Source organism: Pavona decussata, unplaced genomic scaffold (genome assembly GCF_977016875.1).
Source record: "Pavona decussata unplaced genomic scaffold, jaPavDecu1.1 SCAFFOLD_95, whole genome shotgun sequence".
Classification (NCBI taxonomy): Eukaryota; Metazoa; Cnidaria; class Anthozoa; order Scleractinia; family Agariciidae; genus Pavona; species Pavona decussata.
The window spans coordinates 560,001-582,265 of record NW_028145512.1 but is presented as its reverse complement, the minus strand read 5'-3'; the positions used below and the strand labels follow the sequence as shown (position 1 = coordinate 582,265).

At 35.7% G+C, this 22,265-nt stretch overlaps 3 protein-coding genes and 1 long non-coding RNA gene across 4 annotated transcripts in view; 1 reads left to right on the top strand and 3 right to left on the bottom strand.

Moving 5' to 3' along the window:
* Positions 1-95: 95 nt before the first annotated feature.
* LOC146472967 (uncharacterized) lies at positions 96-15,704 on the bottom strand. The gene is made up of 17 exons (XM_085118873.1): positions 15,645-15,704; positions 15,129-15,209; positions 13,413-13,484; positions 12,959-12,997; positions 11,828-11,905; positions 11,559-11,672; positions 11,405-11,449; positions 6,265-6,300; positions 5,798-6,109; positions 4,042-4,209; positions 3,897-3,944; positions 3,659-3,724; positions 3,208-3,279; positions 2,886-2,974; positions 2,639-2,747; positions 2,318-2,362; positions 96-416 (listed from the first exon to the last, which is right to left on the bottom strand). Exons 1-17 carry the CDS (start codon positions 15,702-15,704, stop codon positions 366-368), a joined length of 1,485 nt encoding a protein of 494 aa, XP_084974999.1. The 3' UTR covers positions 96-365.
* On the bottom strand, positions 6,353-10,041 carry LOC146472968 (uncharacterized). Its single transcript, XR_014866483.1, has 3 exons — positions 9,365-10,041; positions 7,063-7,731; positions 6,353-6,900 (listed from the first exon to the last, which is right to left on the bottom strand). It is a non-coding gene; the product is annotated as an uncharacterized LOC146472968 (long non-coding RNA).
* LOC146472966 (uncharacterized) lies at positions 15,645-19,564 on the bottom strand. Its single transcript, XM_085118749.1, has 6 exons — positions 18,517-19,564; positions 17,100-17,126; positions 16,744-16,803; positions 16,421-16,482; positions 16,263-16,332; positions 15,645-15,707 (listed from the first exon to the last, which is right to left on the bottom strand). Exons 1-5 carry the CDS (start codon positions 18,721-18,723, stop codon positions 16,326-16,328), a joined length of 363 nt encoding a protein of 120 aa, XP_084974875.1. The 5' UTR covers positions 18,724-19,564; the 3' UTR covers positions 15,645-15,707; positions 16,263-16,325.
* Positions 19,565-21,447: 1,883 nt separating this feature from the next.
* LOC146472965 (uncharacterized) overlaps positions 21,448-22,265 on the top strand; it is a 9,219-nt gene continuing 8,401 nt past the window's right edge. The window contains exons 1-3 of the mRNA XM_085118872.1: positions 21,448-21,510; positions 21,590-21,676; positions 21,787-21,885. Of these exons, the coding sequence (XP_084974998.1) occupies positions 21,448-21,510; positions 21,590-21,676; positions 21,787-21,885 (249 nt within the window). The remainder of the gene's footprint in view (positions 21,511-21,589; positions 21,677-21,786; positions 21,886-22,265) is intronic.

The window sequence follows — 22,265 nt, the reverse complement described above, 5'->3', positions numbered from 1 at the left end:
GATTTCGGTGAGTTTTAGTTCCATTAATTTCGCGCTCTCTCTCTCTCTCTATATATATATCAATGTTACTAAAACCCACTGTAATCGCGCTCAATCGCTCCAAAAACCACATAAGAGAAAGGACAACAGACAAGGGAGTTCAGTAGAAATCGTTTTTTTCCCCACACAAATCCTTATAATTTTGCCCTTATGCAATAGTCGCCTTGACACTCAAATTACAACACTCACGCAAAGGTCACGGCCTATATCTCTCATAGAGCTTGGGGTTCCTGTGAGTAAACAGCTGTGCCTTCAGTAAAGGAAATTTATTTTATTCTTGGCTCAGATCTGTACAGGCCCGCAAATGATGCTCAAGTCTTCCGTAGTTACTCCATCAGTGCATAAGCCACTTCATACCGATATTCATCAATATCTCTCTAAAGCAAAAATACAAAAACACCGTAAATTACTCCAACATACTCGCTGTTTAAAATGAAAACCACAGGCAGCCCAAGCTCGCGTCACTAGAGAGTGTGTAATAATTAATTACCAGTGGGCATGATGACCTTTGAGTGCAAGCAGCCATTGAGAATTAATAATGGTAATTGAACTGAATGGAGTGCAATTTGGTCTGAAATCATACGCATGATTTCAAAATCGAACAAGCGCACAGCGCGAGTTTGATTTGAAATCACAAGTATGATTTCAGACCAAAATTGCACGACACGAAGTTCAATTACCACTTTATTACACCCATTTTGAAATCATACTTTTTTTTTTGTTAATATTAATAAATTTTTGGAAAAGGCGAAATATGGGGAACAGAAATTACAAAATTTCCCCCAAAATGACTTGTTTGGCCCTTTATCTATCTGCAATCTGATTAGCTATAGCAGGTACAGTAAGCCGTAAAATCTGATTGGTTGTTATTATTTCATATTCATTTTCAAGGGCTAAAAAAGGACGCGATTTAGAGGGGAAAATGGTCCGATTCGTGAATAAATCACAGTGATTTCAAAATACACTGTAGGTGTAATAAAATGCATTATAAAAGTTTGTATGGGAAATAAAATACTTTTTATAATAACTGTCCAAATTCTGGCGCGCTGATTGGCTCGTAGCTATTGTCTATAAGAGTACAGACAATAAAAATGACGTCAGATGCAACGCGCGCGCTTTCTCAACGAAAAAATAGCCAATTCCGCTTGTACTTTTTCCATGTTACTGCAAATTAACAAATCGACGGTACTTTTCTATGGTCTATACTCTTATAGACCATAAAATGATGCCATAAAATGTCCAAATTTAAACTTGGCAGTGAAACCACTCGCCTGCGGCTCGTGGTTCCACTTGAGTTTTGAACATTTTTAGACGTCATTTTATGGTCTATAAGAGTATAGACCATAGAAAACTGCCGTCGATTTGTTAAGTTGATTATGAAGTTAAAAAAACGCTAAATTTAACTTCCATTCAATAAAACTGCCAAGCTTGTGTCATTAGAGAGCATGTAATAATTAATTACTTGTTGGTTCCGGGCATTCTTTGAAATCACTGTCATTCCCTTCATAAGACGGAGCTAATACAGTCAAAATCTTAGTGAGCTGCCTTGACTCCATCTTATGAAGGGAATGACAGTGGTTTCAAAGAATGCCAGAAACGGTAACATAAGCTGTCAGTCTCATTCATTTTATTGAATGAAAGTTAAATTTAGCGTTTTCTAAACTTCATAATTTGCAGTACTTTATTTCCCGTACAAAATCATATGACGCATTTAAATTCTCAATGGCTGCCTGTAACTCAATTCCGCTTGCACTGAAAGGAAATCATCCCACTAGTAATTAATTATTACATGCTCTCTGGTGACGCGAGCTTGGCAGTTTTAAACTTCATAATCTACAGTATTTTATTTCCCATACAGATTCTTACATCGCGTTTAAATTTTCAATGGCTGCTTGCACTGAAAAGAAATAATCCCACTTGTAATAATTTAATTATTACACGTTCTCTATAGTGACGCGAGCTTGGGCTGCCTGTGTTAAAACTACCAAATCGATAGACAAATGGACTCCGCAATCTGCCACCTATAACCACAGTGACTACATCGGGATTGAGGAGATGGCTCTTGGGAAATTGAAACCCCCGAAAATGTGTATTTCGAATACTTTTAATATGCGATGCTCTTGTTATGTCTGTAGCTGGCGTTTTTTTTACACCTAGGCTACGAGGAATCAATCATTCTAGTCTGCTGTATAAATTATTGTATAACAACAAAAGCATTGCAATGCAAAACTGGGGAGAATGGGTGAAAATTAGAATTGTAGATTAGAGGCTGTCTTACCTCGTCAAATGCCAAGCTGGACTCTGTGGCTATGCAATCAGCAATCTAGGGAAAATAAGGATGGAAGCTTTTTAGTAATCTACTTGTAAGCGTCGCTGTTTTCAATTGCATCACCCCTACAAAATTACTTGCTGAGAGAGAAACTAATGAAGTACTGTAGCACTGATATAATTGGGCCTGAGCCCATGGCCAGGTTTAAACCTTTTAAGATTAAAAAAAAAAAATGGTACAGGCTTTCCTGTGTATAAGTCACACTACCGGTGAAGTGGTACTACGAATTGCTAAGTATGCTAGGTAAAGAAGACTGAAATCTTTATCCACCTTCAACACATACAACCCACAGCTAATATTGTCGTCTTGGGTAGGATGTTGAATTGTCCCAGGATACCAGGTCCTATCTTCAAGGCCTTTCCTGCTATTGAGGAAGTTTCTGTAGTAAACGAGAAAAATGGTAAGTGACAAGAAAAAAAGGGACGCCGGTCATTCGTTATTTGCTCTCGGCTATTCGCTCTGTAAGGACATTTATAAGCATGTCACCAACACTAAAAGTTTATTTTCAAATACTTACTTGATTGGGTTGAAAAACTCAGGGGGTGCCTCTGCGGCTTGAACTGCTGGGTCCACCAGCGATATGGTGCTCCCCTCCAAATCCACAACCTATAAGTTAAAAGAAATGCCCTTTCATGTTAAAGCGATTCTTTTATGGTGACGTGAAGAGTTTGGGCCAAGCCTCTGTTCTGGCTGGAAATATACGTAATTTCAAGTGCGTAGCAGTGTATGACGTTATATAAACGTTATGACACCATGTCCATCAAAATCACCTCGGCCGACTACAATAGGTTCATCATGGAGAGTATATTTACGTACAGAACAAAAATTTGTTTACTTACTCCCAACTGCCAATGTCCGTTCTTGGTGAATTGGCCGGGAAAGGCAAATTTCTTGTATTTAGAGAGGTCCAACTAATTTGAAAAATAACACTGAATAAATATTAAATAAATAAAACCTCAAGGCAACAACTTAAACGTTTTTTAAATGAATGTTGACAAATTAAGATTTGAAAGAGAATGTCATACAATTTAGTTCTTTGAAATAAATATGATGCCGGTATATTTTCAGCCTGGTGAATGAATGAGAATGATTTATTATTCTAGAAAGTGACACAGGCAAACTCGGAAAAAAAATCAGAGTATGCCTGTGTCACTTTCTAGAACAATACATCATTACCAAAGAAATACTATCTTCACCTTGCCATTAACTATTTTATCACTTAAATAGTACTGATTGAATACCCCTCCCCCCCCCCCCCCAAAAAAAAAAGAAAGAGAAAGAAAAACTTACCCTCGTTCTCCAATTTCGCTTTTTCAGCACAGAATCAAAGAAAAAGGAGGTGGCTGTTATAAGACCCTGCAAATAAATAACCAAATATTCTTGATGGAGAAAAACTGTGCAAATATTTTCAGTCAATGACTTGCGCAGTTGGAAATACGCCGGAGAAGATCTGCTGACACTGTTGTCGTAATCTAGCTTCAGCCAGCAACGTGCCTTTAGAAGCGATTAATGTTAATCTAGAACTTACCGTTTTAGTCCCTTTCTTTTCAATTATCCTCATATATGCATTTATGACCTGTTGGACAAAAAGATCATTTCAGATTTAAGGTGACCTTTTTTGTAAGCAACAATATTACTTTTTTTTAGGTTTAAATAGTCCAGCATTTTCCTACCTCGTCATTAAGCCACCCAGGTGTCCATTCCGTATCTGCCTTAAGAAGGTTCAGCACATTTGTTTTTTCCAATTGGGTCATCTCTTTTTGGATCATCTTCAAATCTTTCCATAAGACATGACCCACTTTCCTATAGGGAGCACTGTCGTCATCCCACACCTGTTGCACCTAAGATAACGAAATAAGCAGTCCATCATCCATTTATTTCTCTGATATTTGCATTTTTTAATATGTCTCAGTCTTCACAGGCATCCTGTTAGTAAGAGGTACAGGTTTCCTTTATCTGTCAGATAAGTGGAGAAAGAAGGTCTTTCTTTGTAGCATTGCAGCCATAGGTATTACAACGTAAGGGAAATTCTTCATAAAGTTTCAATACAGCTTTTAAGAAATTGGTTAAATTTTATTGTTTAATATTACACCCATTTTTAAATCACTGGTGATCCTTGCAATCTGATTGGCTCTCAACAGTGCACCATTTTTTGCTCTAAATCAAAACCTTTCTTTAGTCCATCAAAATGGAAATGAAGTAACAAAAATAAAATATTCATTGCGTCGACGAAGGAGACGCTTCCTAATCGAGTCGTCCCAATACTGTCCTGTCATGCCCAGCGCGCGTGTTCCTTAGCGCAAAAAATCGAGAAAATATGTCGGTGCAAATTAAAATCGCACCGTCACAATAGCATAATGAATATGACTGTCCATCATGCCCAGCGCGTTTCGTACCCAGTGCCTACCGCTGTAAATGTTCCTAAGCGCGAGTAATCGAGAAAAGAGGTTGTATATCGGATAGGATTGTATATCGGATGGGATTGATATAAAAATAGATATTAATAATGTTTTGAAAAAACCGTCACACATACACACACACACGCGTATATATATTCGGGTATATAACCCTTGCTCAGTGTGGAGAAAACCGCTTTTTGTACTAAGAATCTACCTCTGTGCACATTTATGTTACTAAGCGCGAGAAATCGAGAAAAGGTTGTATATCGGATATGATTGATATAAAAATAAATATCAAAAAGTGCAAAAATGGTTTAAAAAAACACAGACGTTTCTTCAGTGTGGTCATGTCATGCATCTCCGAGGCACTTTTCTTTCACCGTTCATTCTAAAAATGTCACAATAGCATCTTGACATCCCGCGTGCGTTTCGTACCGTTCCTCGTGGTTTCGCTGCGAAAAGTACAAAACGAAAAGTGCAAGACAAGGTAAGATCCTTTTCTTTCTGAAATATCCGCTGCATCCTTGGTAGGATGCCCGATAAACACCTGGGACTGGTAGCATAAAACGTTTCTAATGGCTGTTGACAATTGTTCCGAGACAATGAGCTAATGTTTTGCAACTATACTTACAGGTTATTGTAATCTTAACATGATTAATGCAACCCAGTAGGGTGCCTAAGGGCCTAAGTCGACGCACTATAATCTTCGATTACTACTAGTATTGACAATAATTCTGTGTGATTTCAAATTAGGTGTAATAAAGTGGTTATTGAACTTTGTGTCGTGCATCAAATCAAACTAGCGCTAAGATTTCATACCAAATTGCACTCCACTCAGTTCAATTAACATTATTAATTTTTATAACATGTTTATACCCATGAATAGCACGATCTAGAAGAACTGGGCAAATGGAGGAACAACTGAACAAACCCTATAATTTTTATTAAAATAACAGAGCAGATGTGTGAATCGAAGCAAACAAAATTTCTAACATTTGTTTGAACGTTTCAAACAGAAACTGTTGCTTACCCTAGCTCTTTTTCTTGCTGCAAGTAGTCTCAATCGGCAATTTTTGGCATTGCTGTCAAGTCCTTCTTTGTTGGAGATCAGAAAACATTTTGGGTTGTTCTTGTCATTTACAACTCTAACATTGCAGTCAAAAACCTGCTCCTTCTCCACGTCTTCAATTATCGCGTCTGCAGGCCAGAAGAAACTGTTTCTCTCCAACTCCTTCATAAAAGTTATGCTCATGACCATCTCATCTTCCTTCACTATTTTCCCGACAAAGTACTGCGGTGTGTCGCTATACGCCACTGCCACAAGGCACTCTCCAACAATTCCCTGCATTAAAAAAATGAAATGTCATATGCGATTTAAAGACTGAAAGTAATTTAAGGGGTTACCTGCTAGGATTATTACAAACATCAAGTCTGAGTGCTTGACTTTTGTTGAATAGTACAACTTTCATGCCATTTTTATCCTTTAATTTAACGAACCTTCTTGTCATCGGTCTGTTTTTCATCCTTTTTCAACTAAGAGAAAAAAATCCACAATTATTCCACAAGGCAAATTTAATGAGGCTACCCAGGTGGAAATCTTATTAAGATCTTAGTAAGATCTTATTAAGTTTCTTATCAAGATTCTTATTAAGAATCTTATTTAAGAATCTTACAAGAATCTTACAAGATCTTGTCACAAGATTCTTACAAGATCTTACAAGATTCTTACAAGATCTTGTAAGATCTTATAAGATTCTAACAATATCTTAAAACATTCTTACTTAGATCTTACAAGATTTTATAAGATTCTTACCAAGATCTTACAAGATTTCATAAGATTCTTACCAAGATCTTATAAGATGTCATAAGATTCTTGCCAAGATCTTACAAGATTTCATAAGATTCTTACAAGACTTTGTAAGATTCTTACCAAGATCTTACAAGATTTCATAAGATTCTTACCAAGATCTTACAAGATTCTTTCCAATATCTTGCAAGATTTCGATAAGATTTCTTCACATGTTTTTCTAAGATATTGTCAGGATCTTACCAATTAAAATTGTAGAAAGTCTTGGGAGATCCATAACCAGGATAAATTGAAGGGCCAAGATTTGATTTTGTTTTCCAAGCAAGCTGCAAAATAGGGAAAAACCTGAAGTGTATACTTAAATTTTCTTTTGGATTGCCCTGACATTTCTGACATTGACCTACACTGGTTCATTAAAAATTAAACTAGAATCATGTGTTCCTGAGAGTTTGATCACAGCTTGCTTACAATACAAAATCTATAGGTACCTAGAAACTGACTTGAGGTGGATATGTTCATAGCACTAAGATTCAAAGGATGGGCCATTGTTAAACCATAACCAACAAGAAAAATCATGTGTGATAACCTTTTTATTGCTAAATCTTGGCTAATGTGAAATAAATTTATCACAACAATTTTCACAAGTTAACATGATGGAAACTTTCATTGACTACAATGCCATATACAGCTTTTTTAACAGGCATATATTCAAGTTCTTGTGATGCATGCTCACAAGATCAACAGCACTATAATTATTATTGTAATCCACAAGAGTGACAGAAACAAACCTTTACCAACAAAATGTTCTCTAGACTAGGATACAGTTCTACATGTAACTTTTTCTTCTATTTGCATCAATTAAAGAAGCACTAATAATAATCTATTTGACTTAATTAATCTGGCAGCTTTAAAGCCTTTCTAAACAATCCAGAGAATTATTATTTGCCAGTATTATTTTCTCAAGAAAGAAGCAACCTTAAAAACACCTGTACATTTGAATAAGAGCTTGGTTTCCACTGGTACAATAATATCCTTTAGTGTTAAAAAATAAACAAATAAATAAAAAATAAACATAAAACAAAAAACCCCAATAATTCCTTTCAGTTGCATGTTAAAAGCAAGAAAACATGAAAGCTTGAAATTATCCTGTATGGCCCCTGTGGAGAAAAAAAGAAAAATAATTAAAAACAAAAGAACAAGATATCATTTTTTATGCTATTTTCCTAAATTTTTTGCTAAAAAAGCTACCAATTAGAACAATAATTATTTATTAACTAAGGTTAAGTGTATGCCTCCATTGGTCAAATCATCATGTACCGTTTGCCTCTGAGCAAATGCTGACAGCAGCCTTCTATTGGCATCAAAATGTTGAAACACTGTTTGTTAGAAGTGTCTCCCTACCTCCTCCTCCTAAGTTAAGTACAATGGAAGCAATGATGACCTGCACGCCAATTTGCCCAAACAACATTGAACAAGAGGAAAGGGGAGCAGCGTTTCAACAACTATTGAGAGTTTATACTGTTTGCGAGCAGAGCCTTTCAACTTTTCAGCCAAAAGAATGGCACCAATATACAAGAGATACTCAGTGAAGCAACTAAAAACAATAATTATTTGTTTTACAAATGTTGGGAATGGAATGTAGCTGGATTAAGCCACAACCCACTGAAGAGCAGGATTACATCATCATTGTGTGAACCGCACGAGAATGCCAGAATCTTGTTTAAAATAGCGAAATGTGATATGTATTAACATTAACAGTTATATTTACAGTGTATGTGTCCGATATATTTGTATGTAATTAATGACCCGCCTAATTCAGTTTATACTGCAAAAAGGTTGAATAAACGATCATTATTATTATTATTATTATTATTATTATTATTATTATTATAAGTTTATTTTGCGAGGATTTCTCTAAGCCAATTGCCCATTTACATTTCTTTTATGCTTACAAAACTCCTGAGTTTAGGCTGAACCATTTACAATGTGCTAAATATTACTATTCCTAATGCAGGTTTGACTAGTTCATAAAAGCCTGATTTATAAGAAAAAAATGATTGCATTGATCAAGAGGATTGTTACTTAGTGTCCCCTTTATAATTTATTGCTTGCTGTTTTCAACTATGATATCAAGTACTGATCAAATACTGCCATTATGTAAGTTACAAAATTTTATTTAGTATTATTGTTCCAGAGTAGAATTAGCAGAAGTCACTTATTCACAACAAAATTAAATCAGTTAAAATAGATTCCAGCAGTCATAATTATAAGTGACTTTATTGAGCAGGATTTGTTGAGTTGACTCTGAAGTTGCAGTCTTGAGTCTCAACCTTGACAACAAAATGGGGATAGGAGTTGAAAATCTACAGTGAAACAGAAAATTGTGCACTTTAAGTCAGTTCTTCTAAGTGATCACAGTGACCACTAAGCTGCCATTAACTTTAATTTAGACAATGTTGCAGTGAGCTTCTCACCCATAACAATCTTGTTAGTTCCTGATGTGAGTAAAATAAGTCATACACTCCACGAAGATCATAAACTGATCTTCAAGCCAAATCAAGATCGATCACTCAAGTCTTCAGCTTATACCATTTCTGTCATGATATCAACCCGGCCACAAATTACTCCGTAAAAACGTTTGCAAAGGCTTCATATAAAAACTAAATAGGGAATGACCACCTCAACAATCTTCAAGAAGCAGCATGCATATGTAAATGTCTGTAATTCGCGTGGACGATCACCACACATTTTCAAGCAGTCTTTCACAAAATAATTGGTAACGAAACTTACCTCTTTCTAAAAAGTGGTTGTCCACAGTTTGCTGCTTGAAGCCATCATTTTTTTTAGCTTAACAGAGGCAAAATCCAGAGGAAATTTGTGCTGTATACTTGAATCCCGCCTAAAATCTAACATGAAACGGTCTTTCCTCCGAGCCTGCAGTGGCATATCTGCTGACCAAAATGGTGCCCAGTCTTCCCAGTCTGAATGAAATCCAAGATGGCTGCCGGTGTTGCTGTGATTCCACGCTTTTCCACGTTTTCTTGCTCATTTTAAAAGCTAGCATTGTGCATGAAAATCGTAGAAATTATGATTTAAAGCATTTTTGTTCTTTCTGGCATTAAATGGAGTTGAGATTCATTAATGCAGGTTTGTAAGTAATAATGTTTTCACAAATGAGTTTCAGTGTAGGACTGTGCATTTAGTTTTTTTTATGCAAATACAATCTGTAAACTGCAAACTGTAAGTCTTAACAGTCACATCTTTTAAGCCTTTGTTTAGAAACATACATGTCTACATAGCGTTTATCAACTTAGAACACTGAAGAAAACAGTATTAAGATGTACAAGGTGTCACAACAAACAACTAAATTTCAAAGAAAGTAAAGGGATTATCACAGTCAGTGTGAGAGTCTTGCTGGCATGTTTATTCTTAGATCCTGTCAAGATTCTTGTAAGATATTATGAGATCTTAATAAAAATTGAACCAAAGAAGATTTTGTTTTTGTTTTACAAGATCTTCATAAGAACTGTTTTTAAAAGATCTTAATTCTTTATCTATGCTAAGATCTTACAAAGATAATATTATTGTAAGGTGGTAAGATCTTAATCAGAATGGTTGTAAGATCTTGGTACAAATTTCGATTAAGATCTTATTAAGAAAACATTAGGAAATAGGTAAGATCTTATCAAAATTTGTTTATGATCTTACTTTACTTTATAGTAAGATCTTAACAAGATTCTTGTAAGTTAATTCTTAAAATCTTAACAAGATTGCTAATAAGATCTTGTCACAAATTTTGATGAGATCTTAATAAGAAACTATTAAGAAATGGATAAGATCTTATTAAAAGCTGTTTAAGATCTTATTGATTGTTAGGTTGAGGATTTTATCAAGATTCTTACAAGTATCTTACAAGAATTTAGTAAGATCTTGTAAGATCTTATAAGATCTTAAAATGCTGAAGATTGTATAGTTTGTATTAAGATTTTATTAAGAAGAGTTGTAAGATCTTATTAAGATATGAAATCTTAACAAGATGTTATTAAGATCTTAGTGTTATTTTCATTCTTATAAGATTCTTACAAGATCTTGTAAGATCTTACAAGATCTTAATAAGATTTCCACCTGGGTATATATCCAGACTAAACGTTGAACAAAATTTTGGGAAAAGGCCCTACCTTTTGACTGGCGCAGAAATATTTGAAAAATTTCCTTTAAACATTGTGAAGAGTGAAATTAAGCATTCAAACATTCAGCTGCCAAGCAAGACATTTCTTTCTATCTAACTATTATACTATTTTAGGCTTTGAACGTGATTTTGCATTGTATTTTAATTAATTTTAGGCTTTGTATTTTAGTTCTTTGACTAATATTCTAGCAACATATTTTTAAAGGGCATTTTAAATGTAAGAGTTTAATAATTATTCTTGATGTAAATAATTTTTTAAGATACAAGACCCCTATGGAGACTAGCCTTAGAGCTGAACGGGCTACCCTGTGTAATTAAATAAAATTTGCTTACTCACTCACTCAAGTAGCTTACACAGCTGATTTCAAAATGGTGATTTTAATATTGATGATTACCCTACATTAGAAAAAGAAAATTGGGAGGGGGGGGGGGGGGGGGTTGTTTTTACAGCCTGTATCTAAGTTTATGCTCATTTCGTGCTCCAAGAGTAAGTCTGGTGCTTATGACTTCTACATCGAATCATGAAACAAACTGAGGATTTGTAAAACAAAAACAAATTCAGACAAAAAAGGATTGGTTGTCATTCTTTTAAACATCAAGCTAAAAGTATCTATGACTAGGAGGAGAGAAAATTAGCTCACCAATTCAAACTGCTTTTGAAATTCCAGTTGCAGGGGAACTTTTAACTGCAATAAAGTGTATACATTAAATGAAGAATTGGAATAAACCTTAAATATTCAGGCCCATCTTTTGCAGAAGCATTTTAAACTACATGTACGTAGACATGGTACTTACTATTTCAGGTGTTTCCATGGAGTCATCCTCACTCGGCAGAACAATGTCGGATCCGTCTTCCTCAGTAACAGCGAGCGCACTGTCCCATTTGCCTGGGCATTCGTTGTCATTTTGCTAATTGAGAAAAAACCAAGAGCAAAAAACATCAAATTATACTTCATGGAACAATAACGTCAAATTCGTCTTCTTCATCAAAAATATCTGGACAAAAAAGTCAGCAAGTCTTGTGCATAACATGACGCTGACGAAATATAAATAAATGCAATTACCTCCTCTGAGGTAACGTCAACAGGAAGTGCATCTACACTGTCCAATTCACTTGCCAGTAGGCATTTGTCATCACTTGGCTAATGGAGAAAAAAACAAGAACAAAAAACATCAAATTATACTTCATGGAACAGTTGACAAAAAAAATAATAATAATAATAGTAATAGTTTTTTTTTTAATACTTTCAAGCATAATGTTTTTTAATAATAATAATAATAAATTATAATAATAATAATAATAGCTTTAGGGTTTTCACAAGAGGTGCATAACTGTAAAACACCAAGCTGAACTTACCGAGGTCTGTTTCTGAGAGGCAGAGGTCTCACTTTGTTTCTGAAATGGAAACAAAATACCTTTCAATGTTGAGCAACTTCACAACCATCACTGTAAAATATGGTTTGAATCACCACAAACAGTCCTTCTCAGGACTATGCTAGTAATACACTAGTAAAAGTAATAATATTAATAATGATAATAATAATAATTAATATTATAATAAATAAATAAATAAATAAATAAAAATAAATAAATGGGAATTTCAGTGGAATCCACGGGGTGGCTCTTCTCTCCACTGTTTCTAGGTCGAATTGGAATTTGGAAATGTTGGTTTTTGTGGAGGGAGGAAAACCAGAGTACCCGGAGAAAAACCCTCGGAGCAGGGACAAGAACCAACAACCAAGTCAACCCACGTATGACACCGAGTCCGGGAATCGAACCCGGGCCAGTCATTGGTGGGAGGCGAGTGCTCTCACCACTGCGCCATCCCTGCTCGCACTGATGAAATATATCTTTACCCATGGCTTTCTTGTCTTGTACCTAGGCCATTAAAATGTTCCACACAAATTGCTATTCACACGTTAAAAGTATATAAAAAAGGGCTATCAAAAACCTATTTACAATTTATTTCATTAGAAAAAGAGACTATTTTCATACACAATTTCGGTAATTTTTTTTTTTTTTAATATTTGATTGCCATAAAAATGAGACTACTTTCAAGCATAATGTTTTCTTTATAATAATAATAATAATAATAATAATAATAATAATAATAATAATAATAATAATAATAATAATAATAGCTTTAGGGTTTTCACAAGAGGTGCATAACTGTAAAACACCAAGCTGAACTTACCGAGGTCTGTTTCTGAGAGGCAGAGGTCTCACTTTGTTTCTGAAATGGAAACAAAATACCTTTCAATGTTGAGCAACTTCACAACCATCACTGTAAAATATGGTTTGAATCACCACAAACAGTCCTTCTCAGGACTACACTCACCAAGAAGATCATAATTTACGTACCAGTTTTCTTTACAGTACATATGACATATTATTAAGTGTTTTCATGTGTCCCAAGCAGGAATCGGACCAATTTTGTCTACCCAAATGCTAGCTACAGTCTTAGTCAAGTTTAGTTGTGACAGTTTACAACCAAGTCGAAAAAGATAATGTCCTACTCCCCTCCCCCTTCTCATGAGAGGGTAGGATGGTGAGATCTGTCCCATCTAAATGTGACCAACATTGTAGGTGTGAAATACTTCTGTGACTGATATCTTATACTCCCACATGTATATGTCAATCAGTATCACCTGTTGTGTTCTTAGTTTTTCCAACGTTGAACAATTTACTTGATGGTTAATCCTAACCACTTCCAGAGGCGTCTACAGAGACAACACATTGACAAAATAAAATAGCTTTAGATCAAATGCATTTATTTAATTTTATTTCTATTATTTATTTTCTGCTTTAGTTAATAATATTTGAATTCTCATGTTTTTTTTACAGTAAGTGTTTCTAGAAAGCTGTCATTCAAAGTTAATTAGACTTAGGGATGATGTGTATCCCATATCTTCATATTTCAATCAACAAGATGCCAGGCTAATGGCATTAACACGGAATGCTTTATAATAATGTAGCCCCGGGCCAAATTATTCCCTATTGTATGTTTCTCAGATACTTAAAAACTATCCTCCCTTGGCAATTGAAATAACTGTCTGAATGGTTTTATTCAGATATACTGCGTGAAACTTATCGTTGCATTACTAGGAATCATACCAGAAACAACTCTGCCATAATGTCATGACCCCGCTGAACTGGTCTGGCCTCCTATAGCTCTTAAATCCTTCGCATTGATTATTCGATATGTTTTTGAAAGCGGAGTTTCTTGGCTGTGAACTCTCCCAATTTCCACTGTTTCAACTGTCAAGTACTACCTAGAAGTTATTATTTCGATTTACTGCTTGAAAAAGGTTTGTTTTCTCTCTGAAAACGACAGATCGGAGTCTTAAATTCATACTTGTAGCCGCCATTGAACAGAAACAACTTTTAGAAATAATGACTTGCTTTGACGTCACACAGGTAGAGATAAGTGGGTCTCCTCCTTCGTGATATACGGGCCGATAATAGATTTTGATTGGGCTGTTTTTGTTCAAGACAATCAGAACAATAAATCCCTTCTGGGAGAGGGTAGAATTTAATCAAGGTTTAATGAATAAATCAAATAATGATTTGACGTCCCACAGGAAGGGATGAGTGGGTCCCCTCTCTCGTGATATGTGCCCGAATAATAGATTTTGATTGGTCTTCTTTTGTTGAAGACAATCAGTTTAATGCATATTAAATTAATTTGTCGATTTGTGACTACAACGAAGAAGAAAAAAAGATACCCGACCCAAACCTAGACACGGCCTGCCCTGCGGGAATTCCGTGTAATCATTATATTGCACACTTCTTTCATAATGTATTTCATTTTGAGTACTTTTAAAAGGTTATTGATTTTAATGTGAGGGATTGGCATGTCATTGAAAAATTGAAAAAAACCCAAGCCCCGGGCACTATTGAACTGGGCCCAGTTGTTCGAAGGCCGATTAAGCTAATCCTAGATTAACGAGAACTTTGATTCGAGTTTAATTACTAAACAATAAAGATTTTTCAAAAAGATTTTTGTCCCTCAGTTTTGACATTGAATTTCCTTTGCCATTAGCTTAAAATTTGATTTTAAAAACATTTTTAACGAGCGAGCTGGAAACCTCGGTTAACTTTTAATCGGGGATTAGCATTAATCTGCTTTCGAACAACCGGGCCCAGAGTTTTCTGGCCAACAGAAGGAGATCATGTGTAATTAAGATGGGAATTTGTGTCATACATATAGCACTGATTATTACAACTGAAAAGTCACTTCATTCAAGTGAAATATTGTTTACTGACAAAGAAAGTTGCAATTATTACAATGCATCCTAACAGACACACACACTATAGGGACATACTAATTATTAAGTAACACAAACATTATTATTGCCATGCACCTTCTCAACCAAGTGTCCATCACAACTACCAGCATCAGACTGAGTAGGATGTTGTTTCTGCTTTGTTAATGCTTGGATCTCCTGTAAAATACAAACAAGTTAGTGAAGTTTAAGTTATCCTTGCTAGTATATGATTACATAAAGTTAATGTGTTAAGTACTTGGTACTATTTTAAATACACTGTCTAGTTAGTTACACCCTTTCTACCATCTTTATTTATCTAATTAACCACACATTGAAGTTACGTGCTAAGTAAAAAATGTATTACACTCATTTTGAAACCACTAGTGATCCTTACAATCAGATTGTCTCTCAACAGTAAAATAATACTCATGATTTCAAATCAAACTCGTGCCGTGCCCATTTGTTCGATTTTGAAAGCACGAGTATGATTTCAGACTAAATTGCACTCCACTCAGTTCAATTACAATTTATTATAAATTCATCAGTTATAGGTACTTAATTTTAAAGTGTATGTGAAAGTTCAACAACTAACAAGCTAATATTATAACATACCCCTTTTAAATCATCATTTTCCTCCTTGAGGAACGTGACAATATTGTTCAAGGCTTGCATATTCTGGATTTAATACAAGAAAAATGTTACAACGAGAGAGGAGGAAATAAAGGTGGCTTAAATTACTACAGTTTTCATAAAATAAATATTTCTTAATGGGCACGTGTCACTTTAGCAATTACACACAAGCAAATATCACAGGTGATCAAGGAAAACAAGTAAGCAGTTTATAATGCCTGCGTGCACCCAAGCGAATGCAGAAGTACGGACGCTCAAGTTGGTCATTCGAAACGGTTTTCTATTGTAAATTTCTGGAAATCCAGCCTTTCCATCTATGCTCAATTTTTGATATTTTGAAATATATTTTTGACATGTGTTAACTTGTAAGGATGTTTATTTCGATCCAAAGCTTAAATGGTAAGATTCTGAGGTAGGGTCGTATGGGTAGGTCTTGTGTATGGCACTTACTTCTCATTGTTCCACTACATTTTGAACATTTTACGACATTTTAAGGTCTACAAGAGTGAAGACCAAAATTGAAAACTACAGTCACTGTATTTGTTAAGTTTTAAACAATTTTTAGGTTAAAGGTGCTAGCCATCCACACTTTCAGAATACCTTTCTTCGTGACTTTACGTCATCTTCTAACATTTGCTTTTCTTTTTTTACTCCATTTAATTCCTATAACAGAAAAGTAGAAAGTCCACCAAATTAAGATATATTTTTGCACATTTCATTCATTGAATAACAGATAAACTGCTATGCAGCTAATCACCTTTTCAAGCACTTGTACCTCTTTCTTCAGTTTTTTGTTTTTGTCGTTTAGTTCTTTAATTTCCTAAAAAAAAAAAACAAAGGCAGAAAAAATGTGGTTGGAAAAGTTGCATGCAATACTCGCTGCCAGAACATAGAAGGAAAATACACTTCATACTTTATCCTAGTCAGAACTTTCACAAACAACAGAAAATTAGTACCCTATTTATTAATACCAGTTCAAACCAAACAATTTGTCTCCTGGAAAATTGTTATTATTCAATTATTGTCTCATTATGTCTAGTTAAAATAAATAATTTTTGTGAGGCCATTTCTTGTTACGTACCTTCTTAGCAGAAGCCAATTCAAGAGCCATTTTTTTATTTCTTTCATCTCTTGCATTGTCCTAGGATCATTCAAAAGGAAAATTGAAAGTTGGACATGCCAATTGAAAATACAAGCAACATTTCATAACATTGATTGTTTTATTTTCCGATTCCAAGAGGTCCAAATTTCAATGTTTGAGAGGGATATTTACCAAATCAACTCCTTACCCCCTAGGAGACGGCTTAATGCGCTGATGCTGTAGGTGCATAATTTAATATTAATCAAATCATCGGTTAAATAGAACATTAAAATTTATAAAGGCAACAATTCGACCATTATTACTAAACTCCACTTTATAAGAATGTGGACTCTAACCTTTGAGGTAGCTTGTTTTACAGAACTCTGAAATGACACAAATAGGTATATTTGTAGTGAATGCACTGGTAAATTTATTCAAACATATGTGACAGTAACTTCAAACTGTAATTTACAAGAAATGGTAAAGTTCTAATTCTAGAACAGAAACAAATACATACACCACAGGGAGTCCACAAAAGTTGTGAAAAAGAAATAAATTAATAAATTATTGACTTACGTTGTTCGTTTCTTGCGGTTTTCTATAGTGCTCATTTGCATAAAATTTACGCGACAGCACGAATGTCGTTGTGCGCGACAGCCATGGACAGTCACCGTTCCCTGTTTAGTCATAAATTGAGCGAGGCCGGAAATAAATTTCAGCCGACTTGTCGCGCAAACCTAAATTTTGTAAGTAAAACCAAAGTAGAAGTTCAGTTCACGCAATTTGTGACTAAACAGGGAGTGGTGACTGTCCATGGCTGTCGCGCAAAAACATCTTTGTGAGGTAGGGAGATGCGACATTTCGCTCGAGATGGCGCGTAAATCTGTGACGTCTGCGCCAAGGTAACCGGCCGCAGCTGTTGCGAAAAACTTCACCGAGCAAAACTGCGAAAAGGGAGCTAAAATGCTGGCTTAAAATTGTTTCTTCTTGGGATTCTGACAGGTAATTGTGTTCCAAAATTATCCAGCTTTCGTTTGATACGAATTTGGTTGCAAAGAGGCGGACAAGTCGAACGTTCAAAGCTATTTTGCTGAGTGTGTTCAAATTGTTTGGCGAAAAAGTTGCCTCCCTTGTCCATGTTTATATAATTAGTAAAGTCAGCAGAGCTCAGATACAGATCAGCTCGCGCACAACTCAGTACACGACATTAGTGCTGTCGCGTAAATTTTATGCAAATGAGCACTATAGAAAACCGCAAGAAACGAACAACGTAAGTCAATAATTTATCAATTTATTTCTTTTTCCCAACTTTTGTGGACTCCCTGTGCATACACTGAAGCTAACAATTAATAGAATAATGTGATCCAAAGGCAATAAAACAACCAAAATATGAAAGACAAATAGTCAAAGGACAATATGAGCATACCTGACTGTTTGGAAATATGGAAACTAACAACAAGCAAAATCTACATGAAGACAATCTGCTTAACATGACTTATAAATTTGGGCACAAATGAAATATTTAAATAGTACCATGAGGGGTCTGGCACTTAAAACGCCTAAGTATACTGCTGAAACATTGCTGGCAAAATTCGTTGCAACAAGGTCAAGTATGGTTATTTAAAGGAAAGCATCAAGTAGAGGAGCAATGAGGCATACACAAGTTATAACTTGGTTTGTCCAAGCAGATTAATGTTGTTGGGATCACTCAATATCATGCCACGTAATTATAAATATATTAAACAAATGATAATAAAGTGGTTTCAGCATTACCTTTGTTGTACTTTGCGGACGTATTTTTGTCTCCAGCCATTGGCTTAGAAGATCTTGTATGTCCTTTTGGTCATTAACATTTAAAGGGTCTAAGCCCTTTAGAAAACTAAATGAAGAGGAAGAGATTGTCCTCCTCTGTCTCTGTTTACTTGAAGAAGGAGGAACAAGCTCTCCCTCTTCATAAAGTTTTACTATTTTAAAAGCCATTTCATACAGAGGTTGTGGCAGAATTGCCACTTTAAAAAGATTTGTCAGCACAGAATTAGTGCCATCCTGAAAAAAAAAAACATGAATTAATTGGTATAATTATTATGCATCGTCATGGATAATTATATAATTTTACATATTGTTATGTGTGGCTTGATTTTAAACCTTAAGGAAAACTAGGTTTTTTAGTGGAAAGAAGGATCACAGCATACTTTGAAAGCTGCAAACAGCAAAGCAGAAACTTGGCAATATCAAAGTTGAATCTTGACCTTGGTCTAACGTGAATAGCATTGTGACCTGCAATGTTTGTTTTAATTAATATTTTTCAAAAATTATGTCAAGTGCGTATTGGTATTCTGATACACCCTAACCAAAAGACCTAAAAAGCAACATTGAACTGCGAAGAAATGACGATATAACGCCCATGTATGCTCTAGCAATTATAATGCTTCTTGATTACGTTTAAGCTTACATAGGAAAATAGGTCATGATCACTGATTTTTTAATTAAGCCGATCACTTAAATAAATTTCGTAAAGCTTTACAAACACACGAACTGAAGCAAATCAAAGCGTAACCGATAGACACTGAAACAACCTATTATTTTAAGTGTTTATAAATTTACTCAGCCTACAGTACGAGACTTTTTATGTTAACTTTTTAAAAGGATACGTTTCCAGACTTCTTTTACTGAGCAAGATGGCCGTCGATCATCGGGTTTAATTTCACACCGGGAAGAAAGCTAAATCTTATAAAAATATTATCCGGTTCCATCCAGTTTAGATATTTGGACAATCGATAGAAAATACAGTAAGCTTATGTAGTTATAAAGTGCTGCAAAGTAAGCGGACAAAGCCTTCTTTTGGCGGCCATGTTGAAGGCACGCAAGGACTTTTGGTTCGCAAACAGCCACGGCAAAAACTTTATATTATGGGCTGACGACAACAATTAAGCTTCACATATCGCCTTGACAACTACAAGGAACGCCTTACAGTTGTTAAGTAACCGGCCGTAGTTAAGTAACTTCTGTACATTCTCCGGGTTTGGAGGAGAACCCAAAATATATTAAACGCTGGGGCAAACAGGCTTTAATTCCGCGTCCACTAAATATACTCTACGTGGTTCTTTTTATAAGGCAACGAGCAAGAATAATCTGTAATTTGTCCCATGAACCTAGTTTAATGGCCTTTGCTCCCACGATGCGCGAGTCTCCTGTAGCTCAATGGTAGAGCATCCGAACTAGTAATCGGAAGATCTTAGGTTCAAATCCTGATAGGAGCACTCGGATTTTTTCCCGAGTTTGCCTGTGTCATTTACTGATTGATCATCTCATTTATTCGCCAAGCTTAACATGTTTTTCCACCACATTATTTCAATTGCGCAATATATACAATCTGTTGTTGTCAGGGTTGTTGTGCATAACTTAAGGCCGCCGACGGCAACACAAGTGAATTCTCGACGTGATCGAGCTGTACAAGTGCTGTTTAAGGAACTGGAAAGAAAACGACGTGTTTACAGACGTTTGATCCCGAAACAGAACGTTTGAATTTAGGTTAACGTTTGGCTATTTTTCATCCCGTGATCGTGACGGATCGTCCCGGACCGTGCGGCAGACCGGGATGAAATCGCTGGTATCATCTGATAAGACGTTGAAAGCAATGCGTTAAACCATGCCAACTTTGTTTAAAGATGAGGCCGGTTTAACAAAACTTGTAGCCTAGCCTAGTAGTCAGCATAGTCCAGATGAGGTTGCTTTCATGAGAACAATTGACAGGAATTGTAAAACCAGTCGTAAAAAAGTAAAAACCAAAATTAATTGTAAAAAGGACGCAAAAGGATGATTTATAAAACATCAAACCCAAAATCACTGAAAATAAATACCTATAACTGTCTAGAAAATAAAAGACGAGAAAAGACTGGAAACATTTATTTTCTTTTTTTTTTTTTAACCATCGAAGAAGACTGAGTTTTCGTACATAGCTGCTATATAAATGTTTAAGCTTACAATGAAAACGGATAATTAACTAGTCTTTGGTTAAGACTTAAGCTTACCTTCGTGTTAACACCATATTTTCTGGATAAATATGTACGCATGGCGGATGCCTGATCCTCAACTGAAGCTGCCTCGGCAAAGAATGAACTGAAAACATTTCTTGCCTCTTCAAGGGCCTTGCTGAAATTGGGAATGTCCGCCGCCACTTTAAATTCACCGCCTTCTTTTTCTAACCGCCTGAGCGCCAGCTGACGCCCAGAGCGGTCACCTGCCAGCCTTCTTTTTTTCTTGTGGGGCTCTAAAGCTGCATCGTCCACCCCGTTGTCAATGTCCGGTTCGTCTTCATTGTCAATGTCGGGTTCGGAGTTCTCTGATTCAACAAAATCAGTTGTATAACCGTTATCAAAACCGTGCACAAACGAAGCCATGCTTGTTTTTTTTCTGATGACGATGGCACTTCTCCAAGTCAAGTGCTCTAATGTGATTGGTGGAATTAGCTGCAAAACTGGTTAAAGAAACTGGTAAAACGGGTTTAAACTTGTTATATCTAAAGTCATCTCACCACACCTCAACAACACCCGCTCAGTCAGCTATTGCCAGTTGCCATTCATTTGAATGTGATCGGTCTGTAATTGGTTGCACGACAAGGAAACCGGTCTATACCGGTTTGAAAGCGGGAATCTTTCATCATAACATTTTTGTCACCTAGATAGTTTGGCCTTTGTCGGAGTCATGGTGAATGGTCACAAAATGAGCAGCAGTGACAGCGAAAGTGAATTTTCAGGAGACGAGGAGGTAACAAATTGGATAACAAATTAGTTAGTGAGTCAAATTTCTTGAGCTGGTTTCAAGTCATCTCCTAATTAACCAACAGAGAGAAGACGAAGAGTTTTTCTTCTCTGCAAAGGATGTCATGAACGCCGAACAAAAACTGGCAAATTTGGAAGACGAGGTGTTGAAGGTGTGTATGAGTTTCGAAATGTCCGGCTTGCGATTTCACGTAAGTTCATGCCAATACTTGCTGCAATTTCACTCAAGTTCACGTTGTTTTTCACATTCCTTTCTTATCAGAATACTGGCCAAACAGAAACGACTGGTGATAATTTTTGGCTGATCGACGAACATGAACGCTTTTGGCAAGAAAAGATAAAAGGGAAGAATTATGATAAGGTTTGTCCCTTCAATTGTCGTGTTTGATATATTTAAAGGGGTTTTTATTAACGTTTCGTGAAGTTCTTTAGTTTTCGTAATTTTTCATCTATAGTACACTGAGAAGATGAAACGTTTTCAGATTAATAATCTGAAGTGCGCGCATGTGATTTGAGACAGTGGTACGAATCCAGATTAATAATCTGAAGTGCGCGCATGTGACTTGAGACAGTGGTACGAATTTAGATTAATAATCTGACGTGCGCGCATGTGACTTGAGACAGTAATACGAATCCAGATTAATAATCTAAAGTACGCTCATGTGACTTGAGACAGTGGTACGATTCAAGATTAATAATCTGGGCCCGGTTGTTCGAAAGCCGAGTAACGTTAATCCTCGA